This window comes from Vicia villosa, unplaced genomic scaffold, assembly GCF_029867415.1.
Source record: "Vicia villosa cultivar HV-30 ecotype Madison, WI unplaced genomic scaffold, Vvil1.0 ctg.000368F_1_1, whole genome shotgun sequence".
NCBI classification, from domain to species: domain Eukaryota; kingdom Viridiplantae; phylum Streptophyta; class Magnoliopsida; order Fabales; family Fabaceae; genus Vicia; species Vicia villosa.
Window position 1 is genome coordinate 353,435 of NW_026705169.1, and position 13,497 is coordinate 366,931.

A 13,497-nucleotide genomic window follows, 5' to 3' on the forward strand; every position below is an offset into this window, starting at 1 on the left:
AAGTGTATTATCTGCCGTTTGAGTCCTTTATTCCTTCTGAAAATGTTTTAAGCACCATCATATTATATGTAAGAGGGAATACAGAGACAGTTAGCAAAAACACCTTGAAAATAACAAAAGCAAATATACAAAGATAATTTTATGTCTTTAACAAAGAGGTATTTTCTTTCGAGAGCAGTGGCCGCTTCCACAACCGCCTGTGTGCTAATATTCTACCTCTTCTGCTGAGTGGTCGGTACATCTAAAGGCCCAACTCCCTCCTCATAACCCAAGATTTCCCAAAAGACAGCTAAGTCATCTTTCAACAACTCTTCCTCTAATGTTAAAGAGTCAGATGCGAAGGCATATGCTTTCGGAGCACGAAATAAATGGCCATGAGCCCAACATTTTAGGATCATGTCCTTACATTTCACCGACTAAGAACTAGGGACCGAAGGGGAAAGTATTCTTTTGTGGGAGAATGCAGAATGCTAACTGAGCCTCTTGATTATGGGCTGGAAGGGGGTCACCAGGAAGTAATGGTCCTTGAAGTTTTACCAGCTTTTAAGGTAAACATCAAACACCTTCTAAGGCTGGTAAAGGGAGAGTACCCCTTGTCTCCGATCTCCGCTAGCAGAGATTCACATCATAATGAAGAGGTTGAAGAATAATCTCAGAGTCAACAATTTCTCCTAATACTCTTACAAGTACTAGAATACCAACAAAGGCACAAACTACCAAGCTCATTTAGGACGAAGAAATTCTTAAATGATTCAATACCCCATCCTAGAAGCCTTTAAAGGGAAGATTGAACCTCAACCTAGAAAATAAACATTCATAGAAAATTATGGAACATCTAGGAGCTACATATCGTCTTGCTAGGGTCGACACAGGAAACATTTCAATCAAAGGAAGACCCCACATCTGTATAAGCCCCTCCAAACTTGAAGCACTATTGAAGACTAAAATCATTCCTACTTTAACTCTTCCTGCACCTAATGGTACTAATTAGCATCAGCAGGAATTATGAGACCTTGATATTCCTTTCGAACCATGTCCTCCCAAAATATAATAAAAATATAATGTTGGTCATGAACTCGAGAATGGTTCGGAAGTTGATATGATCCCAAACCTACTTATCACTAGGATCCCGACCATTTATCGACCTAAATTAACTAATAAAGAGGCGAGTCCTTGGTTCATCCCATCAAGTCTCAACAGAATCCAGATTTGTCGTATGTTGTTGAAAGAAGAGGGACCAACAACAACATCCTTAGTAACACGACCGTCATAGTTCATCCCTTTGATTTCTTCTATAGAATCGTCTATACTTATTCCAAAATGAGAATTCAAAGGTTCGACGCCATGTTCAATAGATCCTCCACTAGAGGCAGAACTATCATTGAAGGCAATGAGGTTCCCAATGGGTTGGTTAGTTGCTAAAGCAACTATATTTGGCAGTTCTAAGTCTACTATTCCATTGTGGGATGAAGCATCACTTTTCCTTCACAAGTAGGCATGTCTACAGTATTTACATGTTTATTTCTTACGCCAGCCATTCATAGAACAAGGAAGAAAAAAATAATTGTAAGCAAATAGGGAGTAATGGTATCTGGTAAAAGCTAGAAATTTAAGGAAACTGTTAAGAAGAGGGGTTGTTTGGAAGTATGGTGAACCAAAGGAATACGAAATCCAAAGAAGATAAGGAACGTACAAAATAGGAATCAACATGGCTCAAGGATATGCAATCATAGTTTGCAAAAGGAAAATAAAGTTACAGTTTGGGCAAAGAAGTAGAAAATTTATTTGAAAGAAGAAATGACCTTAAATAGTTAGGCGAGAAGGGAAAATAAGTGGCCTGAAAGAAGAGTCATTTTGCGAAGCGTCTCAACAATGAGACTAGCATTTAATGTATTTGTTTATAAGGATACTCAATGCGACTCAAGTCTTTTCCGTTTTAGCAAACACTGAACCCGTCACGGGGAACCCAACTTAGTATTCTGAAAGACTTTATGTTGTTATGCCTCAACAAGTCTTGGGGAAATTATTTTGGATCGACCACAAGAATAATTAAGAGAAGGTCCAATCTTCAACCTAAAGTGGTCTTACTAAGGTATTGAGGGTATAATGCAAGCAATATCTGAAATCCCACACTCGATGTGCCATGGAAAATCATCCACCATTATGTATCATCTGAACCCCCCACCCCTCGGGCGTTCCATGATGGGAGTACAATGTATTTCTAAGTTAACTCCATATGTAAGGAATCCCATACGAAGCTTGAAGTATATTATAACCATAGTTCACTATACTCCTTTATATTCTCAAACTTATTTGAGCATAAGAGTGTTAACATTGAAGATTCACTCTGCTCTACCACATTAGAAGTTCACTCTATCGTGTAAAGAAGTCATTTCATCACTTTATCAACCATTTCTATTGCCCTAACAAAATAATACTTATTTATTTTTTCTTTTAAAGTTATACAATAAATCAGATAAAATATTCACAAATGAAGTTTTTTTTTAAGCAAGAATATATTGATAGGAGAACCCAAGTTCTCAAACTAGATACAAAAAAATGAGCAAAACCTCAAGGAGAAAAATTACACGCCAATTGTATCTTACGATAAATGAAATAGAGGGTTTCTACTAAACTCGTAAAAATTACAATTGGGTTGGGTAATTTTTCCAACAAAAGCCTATCTCCAAACCAAAGCTTTCACTCCCCAAATTATATCAGAAATATTCCACGAATCTCCCCTAAATACGATGACATTTCTAACCGTCCAAAGAGTCCAACAAACCGCCAACCCCACCACTCCCTATTTCCCTTTCTAACTTTCTCAACCTTGCCAAACATAAACAACTTCAAAAAACTTTCCTAAAATTCTCCGCTTTATAATCAACCAAACCAATCTACTCGACTATGTCCTTCCAAATAGGGGTGGCAAAACGGGCAGCCCGCTCCGCCTAAAGCCTGCCAAAAAGCAAGCGGGGCGGGCATGCCCGCTAAGTAAAATGGGCATAAAATTCATGTCCGCCCCGCCAAGGTGGCGGGTTGGTGGCGACGAGCTTGCCTGCCTATTTTTTTAATTTATTTTTCTTTCATTTCTTTAATAATTTAATAGTCATTTTTTTATCTTTCAATTAAATTTTTCACTTATTTTCTAAAATAATTTTTTATAAAGCATCTTTTGAATAATTTTTACCTAAAAAATTATGGCATATATTTAGAAATAAATGTATAAAATAAAATCATCAAAAATTTGGATTACTAGAGTAACTAAAAAAGGGCAGGCTTAAGGTGAGACGAGCTTAACAAATAGGTGAGGCGGGCTTTAGCAGGCAGCAGGCTTTGGCGGGGCGAGTTAGGCGGGGAGAGCTTAGGCGGGCGGCAGGTTTTGACGGGGCGGACTTTGGTGGGCGGCGGACCCAATATCTCAACCCAACCTACGATTTTTTGGCGGGTGCGCGGGTCGGTCTGGCTGGCCACCGGCGTTTTGTCATCCCTACTTCCAAACCAAATCCGAATTATGACAAAGCAAAAGAGAATGAAGTGAAGTTTCTCCATTCACACAACAAAAGACAAAAGAAGAACTAGAAGAAGGTAAAATACCTCTAGAAGCTAACGAGTCACGCGACGGAAGTTTGTTAATGAAACACTTCCACCCGAATGCTTTAATCTTAATCGGAACATCCATCTTCCAAACTACCTTAAGAGCCGAATCAAATAAAAATATTAATTTATATTGAGAATATAATTTTCATTATTTACAAAAAAATAATAATAAATATAATAATAATAATAATAATAATAATAATAATAATAATGTGCATGTTAAGTCAAAATATAACATTTTTTTGGTAAAAAAAAATATTTAATTTATATAAACTGTAGAGCAAATACATTAAATCAAATTATTTATTAATTTTACTCTTTTTTTGGTAAAAAAATAATATTTAATTTATATAAATCGTAATGCAAATACATCAAATTAAATTATTTATTAATTGGATAAAATTCATATACAATTTTTTAGGTGTGTTTGTCACAATTTTTCAATGAAAATATGAAAAGTGTATAATTACCTTTACTTGTAATTTTTTTCTATTTTCACTTCTTAAATTATATTTAAGTATATTTGTTATATTATAGAAAATATTTCTAATTGATTTTACTTTTTAAAATGAAATTAATTGTAATACACCGTCCGTATAAAGTAATTTTGCATTATCATCCAATTAGAGTGAATAATCTTGACACATTAAAAAAGAAAAACATGAAAGAAGAAATTATTAAAATAATTTGGTTACAATTTATTTTTTTTTATTTTTAATTGCGTAGTTATATGTCAAAATAATTCATTTTAATACTAAAAGTGTACTTTTCTTTTAAAAAATCTAATTGACTGCGTAAATTTTTTTACAATTTTACATAGTTATTGAATTTTAGTCAATGAGTATTGAAATATTTTTTCTTAATAATGCATATCAGAATTTTAGTCATAATAATCCGATTTCTCAATATATATACCTCACTACATATACATTTGTTTTCTTCACAAGTAGTATTATATATCATCAAAACATGAAGATTTCAAGATTCGTAAATTTCTATGTAATTTTCATTCCGTATACACATCTATTTATTTTATTAACTTTCTTGAAGTTATTATTATTATTTTATCATATACACTTATCATTCTTCTGTTTAGGTTATTGGTGTGATTTCTATACTTCTGATATTGGGATCAGTGGTTGAATGCGGAACACCTAGTAGTAAACTGAACGATTTCGATTATCCTGCAATCAATTGCCGAAAACACAGTGCAATTTTGACAGATTTTGGTGGTGTTGGTGATGGAAAAACCTCAAACACAAAGGCTTTTAATTCAGCAATAGCTAACCTAAGCCAATATGCAAAAGATGGTGGTGCACAACTAATTGTTCCACCAGGTAAATGGTTAACTGGAAGCTTCAACCTCACAAGCCATTTCACTCTTTTTCTCCAAAAAGATGCTGTCATTCTTGCATCTCAGGTATATATCTATCATGATTTTTATTTTGCATCATTTTGAAATTTCATTATTATTTAAATGGGAATTCATATTACTCAGGATGAATCAGAATGGCCTCAACTTCCTGTTTTACCATCTTACGGAAAAGGCCGAGATGGTGTAATTACTGATAGATGGTCTAGCAGTCTCATTTTTGGAACTAATCTTACCAATGTTGTAATTACCGGTAACAACGGAACAATTGATGGACAAGGATCTTATTGGTGGAACAAGTTCAACAAGCATGAATTGAAAATCACTAGACCTAACATGATTGAACTCATGTACTCTAATCAAATCCAATTATCTAATCTTACTTTGGTTAATTCCCCAGCTTGGTTTGTCCATCCCATTTACAGCAGGTTTGTTAATTCGCCATTTCGATTATTCTCAACTTAAGTGCATTCTTTTTTTCTTTATGTATATAACTATATATCTGAGCAAGCTTTATTTGTTCAGTGACATCATTATAAATGGACTCACCATCCTTGCACCAATTGACTCTCCAAACACAGATGGCATAGACCCTGGTAATCTATATATTCTTCCATTAGGTGTCTGATGCATACATAAATGATTACGTTCAATTAAGTATTTAAATTTGATTTATTTATTTTCTGAGGTTATCATCATAGTTTGTTAGGTGTTCGTGTGTGTTGTTGGTGATTTTAGTATCATCAATGCATTTTGGTAGTAATGTGATTTACTATAGGCCAATGCAATTATGCGTTAAGTTTGAAACGAGTTAGGGTAGTGCGGAGTGCACGCTCGTCGAGCCAAACGCGTAATTGAATATGAATAATAGAAACGGGCATAACATTTCGTTTGAATAGTTGCACCTGTTCCCAACGGACATAATGATTCGTTTGAATAGTTGCACCCGTTCCAACAGACATAACTGTTTTTCGAAAAGGTGTGTCTGTTCGTTTCTATTATTGGTCTCCTATATAAGGAGTCTTTTGGTCTCGATTTGGAACACGAAATTACATACTTCCTCTCTACATTCTGATATGTTCTCCATTGTCAGAAACAGATTGTTCTTCAAGAATTATCCCCGCAAAGATTTCGTGAACCCAGACAAGAATAGGGTCGAAATACTTTGTTCGGAAAGTGAACGAACACGATTCTTGAAGATATCCAGGATTATCATACCATATATCTAACAAACGAACAAAGTATTCTTTTTGATAATCATGGCTAGAGGAGGAAGCACCGTCAAGGAGATGACTAAAAGTTTCGGAAAATTGGACAAGTTTCAAGGACAATTTACATATGGTGAACACAGGAAAAATTTACATCAAGAATCCGGGTACGTGTTTATTTAAAAAAAAAAAAAAAAAAAAAAAAATTAAATCATTATGAAAATTATAATATTAAGTTTCAAATATGAAATTTTACTAATCATAGGTATCAAAGTTTTGTTGTGGATATTATAATTTTTTAGTAATAATTAATCCATGCGTATAATTCTGTAATGCATGTTCTCCAATACATCATTTTTATTTGATTAAGTTATACTGCCGTAATTGTTCAATGTTATATAAATATTTCATGGGTGAATAATATATATAATTAAATAATGAAATTTTTTCAAAAGTAATGCATAAATCCTGGTTGATGTGGATTCCTGTAACTATGTTTAAACCGGTTTAAACCTATGTAATTGAAAGTTCGCATATCAAAGTTTTCAATTCAGAGCTGGATGCATTACTAATATAATTTGAATTGTGTATGCATAACAGTTTCTGGTATATAATTTTATGTTTCTGGAAATTATATAAAAGTCTTTTGTATCAATTCAAAGTGTTTTATATCAATTCAATATACGATGCCGTAATTAAATTTGTATGACATGTATATATAATTGAAAACAAAATACAACCATGTTACTGTAACATGGCCTATTGGTAAGGCGTGCTCCTTTTACCAAAGAATATCACGTTTGACTTCAAGGGGTGTCAATTTTGAATTAAAATAACTTTTTACAAATAGTAATAAAAAGAGTTCAAAATTGATAAAATACAATGGTTTAAACAAGCAACCCTTGAGACAAAGGGTAGATACTTTACCATCTGAACCAGCGAAATTATTGATGTTATATTTGAATATGAAGAGATATAAACTTTCATTATCTAGTGCAGAATTTAATATAAAAGAGTACAAAATTAAATTCATATAATTTCAAATTATGATTGTTTGTGATTAATTGGTGGCTACAATTTTGATAGAGAAATATATTAATGTTTCCTTATGAGGCTTATTATTATAAGACATATAAAGAGCATCTAAGGATGAATCGTGACTTATATAGACCTCTGAATTTGGAATCTAATTTAATTATTAAATTCAGAGATGTGAAATTTTGAGAACCTTATCTTGGAGGATAAGGAATTCAAGTTTTTGGCAAATGAAGAACCTTGTGAGGAAAGTTCTTCGCGGATTGTTGAAACACAAACCGAAAGTAAGTCAATGATTGTTGAAAAACAAATCGAACATAGAATAAAAGAAAGCCTAAAAGGCTAAGGATCTAGGACCGAACAAAATCAATTTCCGACATATTTCTTGTATTTAGTAGAAGAAAATAGTGAAAAATTTGTTCTTAAGATTCTAATTATTCTTCAAGTCGAAGATGGTCCTAAGATTTAAAATGAAGAGGTAACTTCAAGGGACTTCTTTTAGAAGGATGTTATCCAAGAAAAAATGGATTCAACAATCTCAAACCATACTTGGTTGGAAACAAGTGAGTGTTTAGAAGGAAGTATCATAAAGATGGTATACTAAACACCTACAAGTCTAGATTAATAGCCAAGTGTTTAGACAAGGAATGTGTTAATTATTTAAACACATATGCACTAGTAGCAAGGACGACAACAATTAGAATATTGTTTGCATTAGTTTTTGCATGAACTTATAGTTCATCAAAAGGATGTCAAAATGACATTCCTAAAATGGAGATCTCGATGAGGAGATTTACATGGAGAAATCAGAAGGTTATATACTTTCTACTGATGAACAAAAAGGTGTACAAGCTTGTTAAAACCTTGTATGGATTAAAACAAGCACCAAAATAATGGCATTAAAAGTTTGACTTTGTCATTGTAAGATTCTCCGATTAAGGAGGAAACTTACAAATATTAAAGGAGACATACAAGTTAGGGGGAGAATTCTCAATCTTATCAAAACAAGAATTCAAAGAGTATGTCATCATCAAAAAAGGGGAGATTGTGAAGAATATATCTTATATCTAATTTTGATGAAGACAAAGGTTATCAAAGAGGAAAAAGGATCAAAAGTTTCATGCACATCAATGATGAAGTTGATCAAGAAGGTTGAACATAGAAATTCAAGTGAAGATTTGAGAGAAGTGAACATAACCAAGGTATTCATTGCAATTTATATTATACTATTTTAAATTGCTCTTCATTTCATCTCTCACTTCATCTGAAAACCTTCTTGCATCATCATGCATGATTATCTAAATATATTTCTTCATCTAATTCTTGTGACAAGTGTTTGTACATAAAGTTGATGACATGTTGATCTTTGGCACCGACCAAAATCAAGTTGATAAAACAAAGAATTTCTTGTCGTCAAAGTTCTCCATGAAAGATATGGGAGAAGCGGACGTTATTCTTGGTATTAAGATTAAACGGAAGAATAAGGGGATTGTAATTATGCAATCTCATTACATTGAGAAAATACTTAAGAAGTTCAATTATGGAAATTGTTCTCCAGTAAGTACTCCCATGGATCCAAGAGAAAAGCTTATGCCAAATACAGGTAAACCTATGGATCAACTCGAATACTCAAGAGCTATAGGCTCTTTGATGTATGCTATGATTAGCACTAGACCGGATATTGCATATGCGGTTGGCAAATTGAGCATATTTACTAGTAATCCTAGTAGACATCATTGGCATGCGATAACTAGGGTATTCAAGTACTTGAAGGGTACTATGAATTATGGATTGTCATATATGGGATTTCCTTCGGTGTTAGAGGGTTATTCGGATGCTAGTTGGATAAATAATGTTGAAGATTCATCCTCTACAAGTGGATGGGTGCTCTTGCTTGGGGGAGGTGCCATCTCATAGGCTTCCAAGAAGCAAACATGTATAACTAGTTCCACAATGGAATCTGAGTTAGTAGCATTAGCTGCTGCTGGTAAAGAAGCAGAATGGCTAAGGAACTTGGTATATGAGATTCCGATCTGGCCTAAACCGATATCACCAATTTATATCCGTTGTGATAGTAGTGCCACACTGGCTAAAGCATATAGTCAAATATACAATGGAAAGTCTATACATTTGGGTATTAGACATAGTATGATTAGGGAATTAATCATGAATGGGGTGATATCTATTGAGTTTGTTCGGTCGCAACAAAACTTAGCTGACCACTTGACGAAGGGGTTAGCAAGAGACTTAGTGAAGAAGTCGGTAATTGGGATGGTATTAAAGTCCATTTAAATCTATTAGTTATGGTATACCCAATTCCCTTCTAATACAACGTTAGAAGCAGAATTCAATGCGGAAAGATCATAGTTAAAGATTGGAGCAATTGTGTTTATCTTCCCAAGGTATGTGCTCAGACCTGCAAGTGATGGCTAGGTTGAAGTATATCTTCTTAACGGTTCTTTTGAAAAATTGCAAATGCAGGTGCAAGATTAAAAGGATCACCTATGTGAGCATGAAGTTTTGCCGCTTCAAGAAGCTTGGACTTGGCTTCCTACATGCTTATTAATGGATAAGGACACATGGCTTGTAAAGTGTCAAGTATGAATAGTAGAGTATTGTAAGAAACATATGTGTACTATATCTTTAGATATTCAAATGGATTGACGGGTTCAATCATTATGACACCCCGATTTTCGAATATTTGGAATGTGTATTTGTACTAAGATGAAAATTCAATCGTAAGACATTTTCTTCTATGCATTTGTTTGATCGTTATACCTGTAAAGTAAATCAAGGATTATACTAAAATGGGGGGAGTTTGTTGGTGATTTTAGTATCATCAATGCATTTTGGTAGTAATGTGATTTACTATAGGCCAATGCAATTATGCGTTAAGTTTGAAACGAGTTAGGGTAGTGCGGAGTGCACGCTCGTCGAGCCAAACGCGTAATTGAATATGAATAATAGAAACGGGCATAACATTTCGTTTGAATAGTTGCACCTGTTCCCAACGGACATAATGATTCGTTTGAATAGTTGCACCCGTTCCAACAGACATAACTGTTTTTCGAAAAGGTGTGTCTGTTCGTTTCTATTATTGGTCTCCTATATAAGGAGTCTTTTGGTCTCGATTTGGAACACGAAATTACATACTTCCTCTCTACATTCTGATATGTTCTCCATTGTCAGAAACAGATTGTTCTTCAAGAATTATCCCCGCAAAGATTTCGTGAACCCAGACAAGAATAGGGTCGAAATACTTTGTTCGGAAAGTGAACGAACACGATTCTTGAAGATATCCAGGATTATCATACCATATATCTAACATGTGTGTCCGTATCTGTGTTTCATATGAAACTACTAACAACTATTTGATTTCCAATCCGTCTCAACAGATTCATGTACAAATGTTAGGATTGAAGACAACTACATTGTCTCTGGGGATGATTGTATTGCAATAAAAAGTGGAATTGATGAGTATGGGATCAAAGTTGGAAAGCCATCTCAACAAATTATCATAAGAAGGCTAACATGTATATCACCCTATAGTGCTATGGTTGCATTAGGGAGTGAAATGTCAGGTGGAATCCAAAATGTTAGAATTGAAGAGGTAACGGCTATCAACACTGAATCAGCTGTTAGAATCAAAACAGCCGTTGGTAGAGGCGCATTTGTGAAGGACATTTTTGTTAAAGGAATGAACTTGAAGACAATGAAATATGTGTTTTGGATGACAGGTGATTATAAATCACACCCTGATAAAGGATATGACCCAAAAGCATTGCCTAAAATTAGTGGAATTAATTATAGAGATGTTACTGCCAAGAATGTGACATATGCGGCGAAACTAGAAGGGATTTCAAATGACCCTTTTACAGGAATATGTATTTCTAATGCGACTATTGAAATGAGTGCACAGAAGAAGCTTCCATGGAATTGCACAGATGGTGCTGGAGTTACAAGTAATGTGAGCCCTAAACCTTGTGAATTACTGCCAGGGAAAAAGAAGTTGGACTGTCCTTTTCCAATTGACAAACACTACAAAAAATGTTCTTTGCAGCGACGTGGATTACACGTCGCAACATGCAAAATCACGTGGCAAACAAAAAGTAGCGACGTGAGCATTTATGTCGCAGGAGCACGCGTGGCAACATTGTAGCGACGTGGAGACCACGTCAGAAAGTAGCGACGTGACTCCCACGTCGCAACAGGATTACATAGGAAACATCCCACTGCACACACAGCAGGTGTGGCAGGTGTGGGGAAGTGTGTTTGTTGACCAATGTAGCGACGTGTTTCCCACATCGCTACATTAAATGCTTTTTTTTTAAAAAAAAATTTATTCACGCTAGATTTGTTTTATTTTATATATTTTATATATTTTATATAATTAATTAATATATAATAAAATATAATATATAATAAAATATATATAATAAAATTTATATATAATAAAATTTATATAATAAAATCTATAAAATAAAATTTATATAATAAAATCTATAAAAACTAATTTATATATTAAATTTATATAAAATAAATTAATATAATAAACATTATATAATAAATTCAATTAAATAAAATTAAAAATTTAAAACTAATATTTTAATGAATTAAAATGTAGAATATTTTACATTAAAAAAAATTTAAAACAAATAAAATACAAAATGTTTTTAAGAGGCATCATCCGGAAAATAGTTATCCGGATTAAAATCATCAGCCACCCCGTCATCCTCCGGCTCTTGAGGAGGAGCATTACTGTAATTTCCTCCTCCTTGCATAAACCGTCTCATCTGCTCCTCCATCTCAGCTTGCTTCTTCATAATGCCCTCCATCTGTCGCGCATGCTGCTCCTCCATATCAGACTGCTTCTTCCGCATCATCTCGATCTGGGCCTCACTTTCGCGTCTCGCCAATTGCCTTACTAATTCAGTTTGTTCCTGTGTCAAATTTGGTTGACGCGATCCACCCTCTCCATCCTGAACTCTTTGGAACAGATTACGGTCACCAGATCTATAGCTGGACGCCAAATTTCCATCCCCAAAAAAGCAACCATTAGGCCCTTTATCTTTAATAACGTCACACCAAATGTAGTGATCAACATCCGCGTTAAGCGGCTCCCCCTCTGCTGGCATGAATTGAGGATTATTTTCCAGAAAAATGGCAAGTCGTCTATCATATTCTTCCTGCACAAATATTCAATAAAAAAAATTAAGTTAAATATTTAAATGCATATTTAATGATACTAAATAAATATATACATATTATAAATTAAAATATATTAAAACGTTGCCACGTTATTTTCACGCCACAACTTATGATTTGCCACATGATTTTCACGTGGCAAATTATCAATTGCCACATGAAATTCACATCACAAACTTTGTATCAATATAAAAAAAATAAACAACGTAAATTTCACTTACAAGATACATCCTAGTGCGCTCGTCGACAACACCTCCCGATCTCCTTGTCCGGGTCCTCGAAATCAGCTCAGGCATCAATGGTCTTCTACCCAACTGCTTAGCCTAAATAATATAATTAAAAATAATTAGTAAATTATATTATGAATAAAGAAGTAACTTAAAAATTTTAAAACTTTTACCAATCGTCGGGCATGCTCGGCGGTGCTAATACTTCCAACTGTGTTGACACAACCGCCCTTTTCAGATGCCCTCATCTTCTTAAAGGTTTCTGATTTAGCCCGGAATTGTGGAGTCCTCCAATATATTACAAGCTCCTGAAAAACCTCCTCGCCTATCCAGCTAGGACGGATGCCGTGAAGCTCATAATTCTCCCTTACTCGCCGCAGCATATCAGACATTCTTTTAGAGCATCTGGTATTGAAAACTTTCTGAACACTTTTTTCACTCAAAGGATCCCACACACATTTCTCCTGCAATAACGTTGTATGACATTAAAATAAAATGTTAAGTAATTATAATGAGAATTTTATTTAAATAACTATAACTAAAACAATAAATTAAATGCATAACCTACATAAATAACAATACCTTAAACATTCTAAACCATTCATCTTTATTTTTGACGTCCCCATAGCTCTTAAAAGCTGATTTATACATCTGCTGAATTATATAGTTAACAATCCTAGCAGCAGTCCGACTCGGCATAAAACTGAAACAAAAAATGAAAATGTTAGATATAAATTTATATAAAAAATGAAAACGTATACATATATTAAAGTTTTTAAATAGGAAACTTACTTGTTTCCTTCGGGATGAATCCAAAATCTACCGTCAACGACATGAATCTCATCGGGAT

General features: G+C 34.0%; 2 protein-coding genes across 2 annotated transcripts; one reads left to right on the top strand and one right to left on the bottom strand.

The window, feature by feature from the left end:
* The first annotated feature begins 467 nt into the window (after positions 1-467).
* LOC131627585 (probable polygalacturonase) lies at positions 468-11,374 on the top strand. Its single transcript, XM_058898426.1, has 5 exons — positions 468-548; positions 4,697-5,020; positions 5,099-5,400; positions 5,498-5,568; positions 10,611-11,374. The coding sequence occupies exons 1-5, from the start codon at positions 468-470 to the stop codon at positions 11,372-11,374; spliced, it is 1,542 nt and encodes a 513-aa protein (XP_058754409.1).
* Positions 11,375-11,428: 54 nt separating this feature from the next.
* Positions 11,429-13,079, bottom strand: LOC131627586 (uncharacterized). Its single transcript, XM_058898427.1, has 4 exons — positions 12,821-13,079; positions 12,642-12,743; positions 12,211-12,401; positions 11,429-11,447 (listed from the first exon to the last, which is right to left on the bottom strand). Exons 1-4 carry the CDS (start codon positions 13,037-13,039, stop codon positions 11,429-11,431), a joined length of 531 nt encoding a protein of 176 aa, XP_058754410.1. The 5' UTR covers positions 13,040-13,079.
* Between the last annotated feature and the right edge of the window lie 418 nt (positions 13,080-13,497).

Bases quoted from the DNA above. Each gene is read 5' to 3' on its own strand.
- LOC131627585 (XM_058898426.1), top strand. From the start codon at position 468: ATGCTAACTGAGCCTCTTGATTATGGGCTGGAAGGGGGTCACCAGGAA. The intron at 549-4,696 runs GTAAACATCAAA...TCTTCTGTTTAG, and splicing joins AAGTTTTACCAGCTTTTAAG to GTTATTGGTGTGATTTCTAT. The intron at 5,569-10,610 runs GTAATCTATATA...CCGTCTCAACAG, and splicing joins CACAGATGGCATAGACCCTG to ATTCATGTACAAATGTTAGG.
- LOC131627586 (XM_058898427.1), bottom strand. From the start codon at position 13,039: ATGTCTGATATGCTGCGGCGAGTAAGGGAGAATTATGAGCTTCACGGC. The intron at 12,744-12,820 runs GTAAAAGTTTTA...TATATTATTTAG, and splicing joins CCGAGCATGCCCGACGATTG to GCTAAGCAGTTGGGTAGAAG. The intron at 12,402-12,641 runs GTAAGTGAAATT...ATATTTGTGCAG, and splicing joins AGCGCACTAGGATGTATCTT to GAAGAATATGATAGACGACT.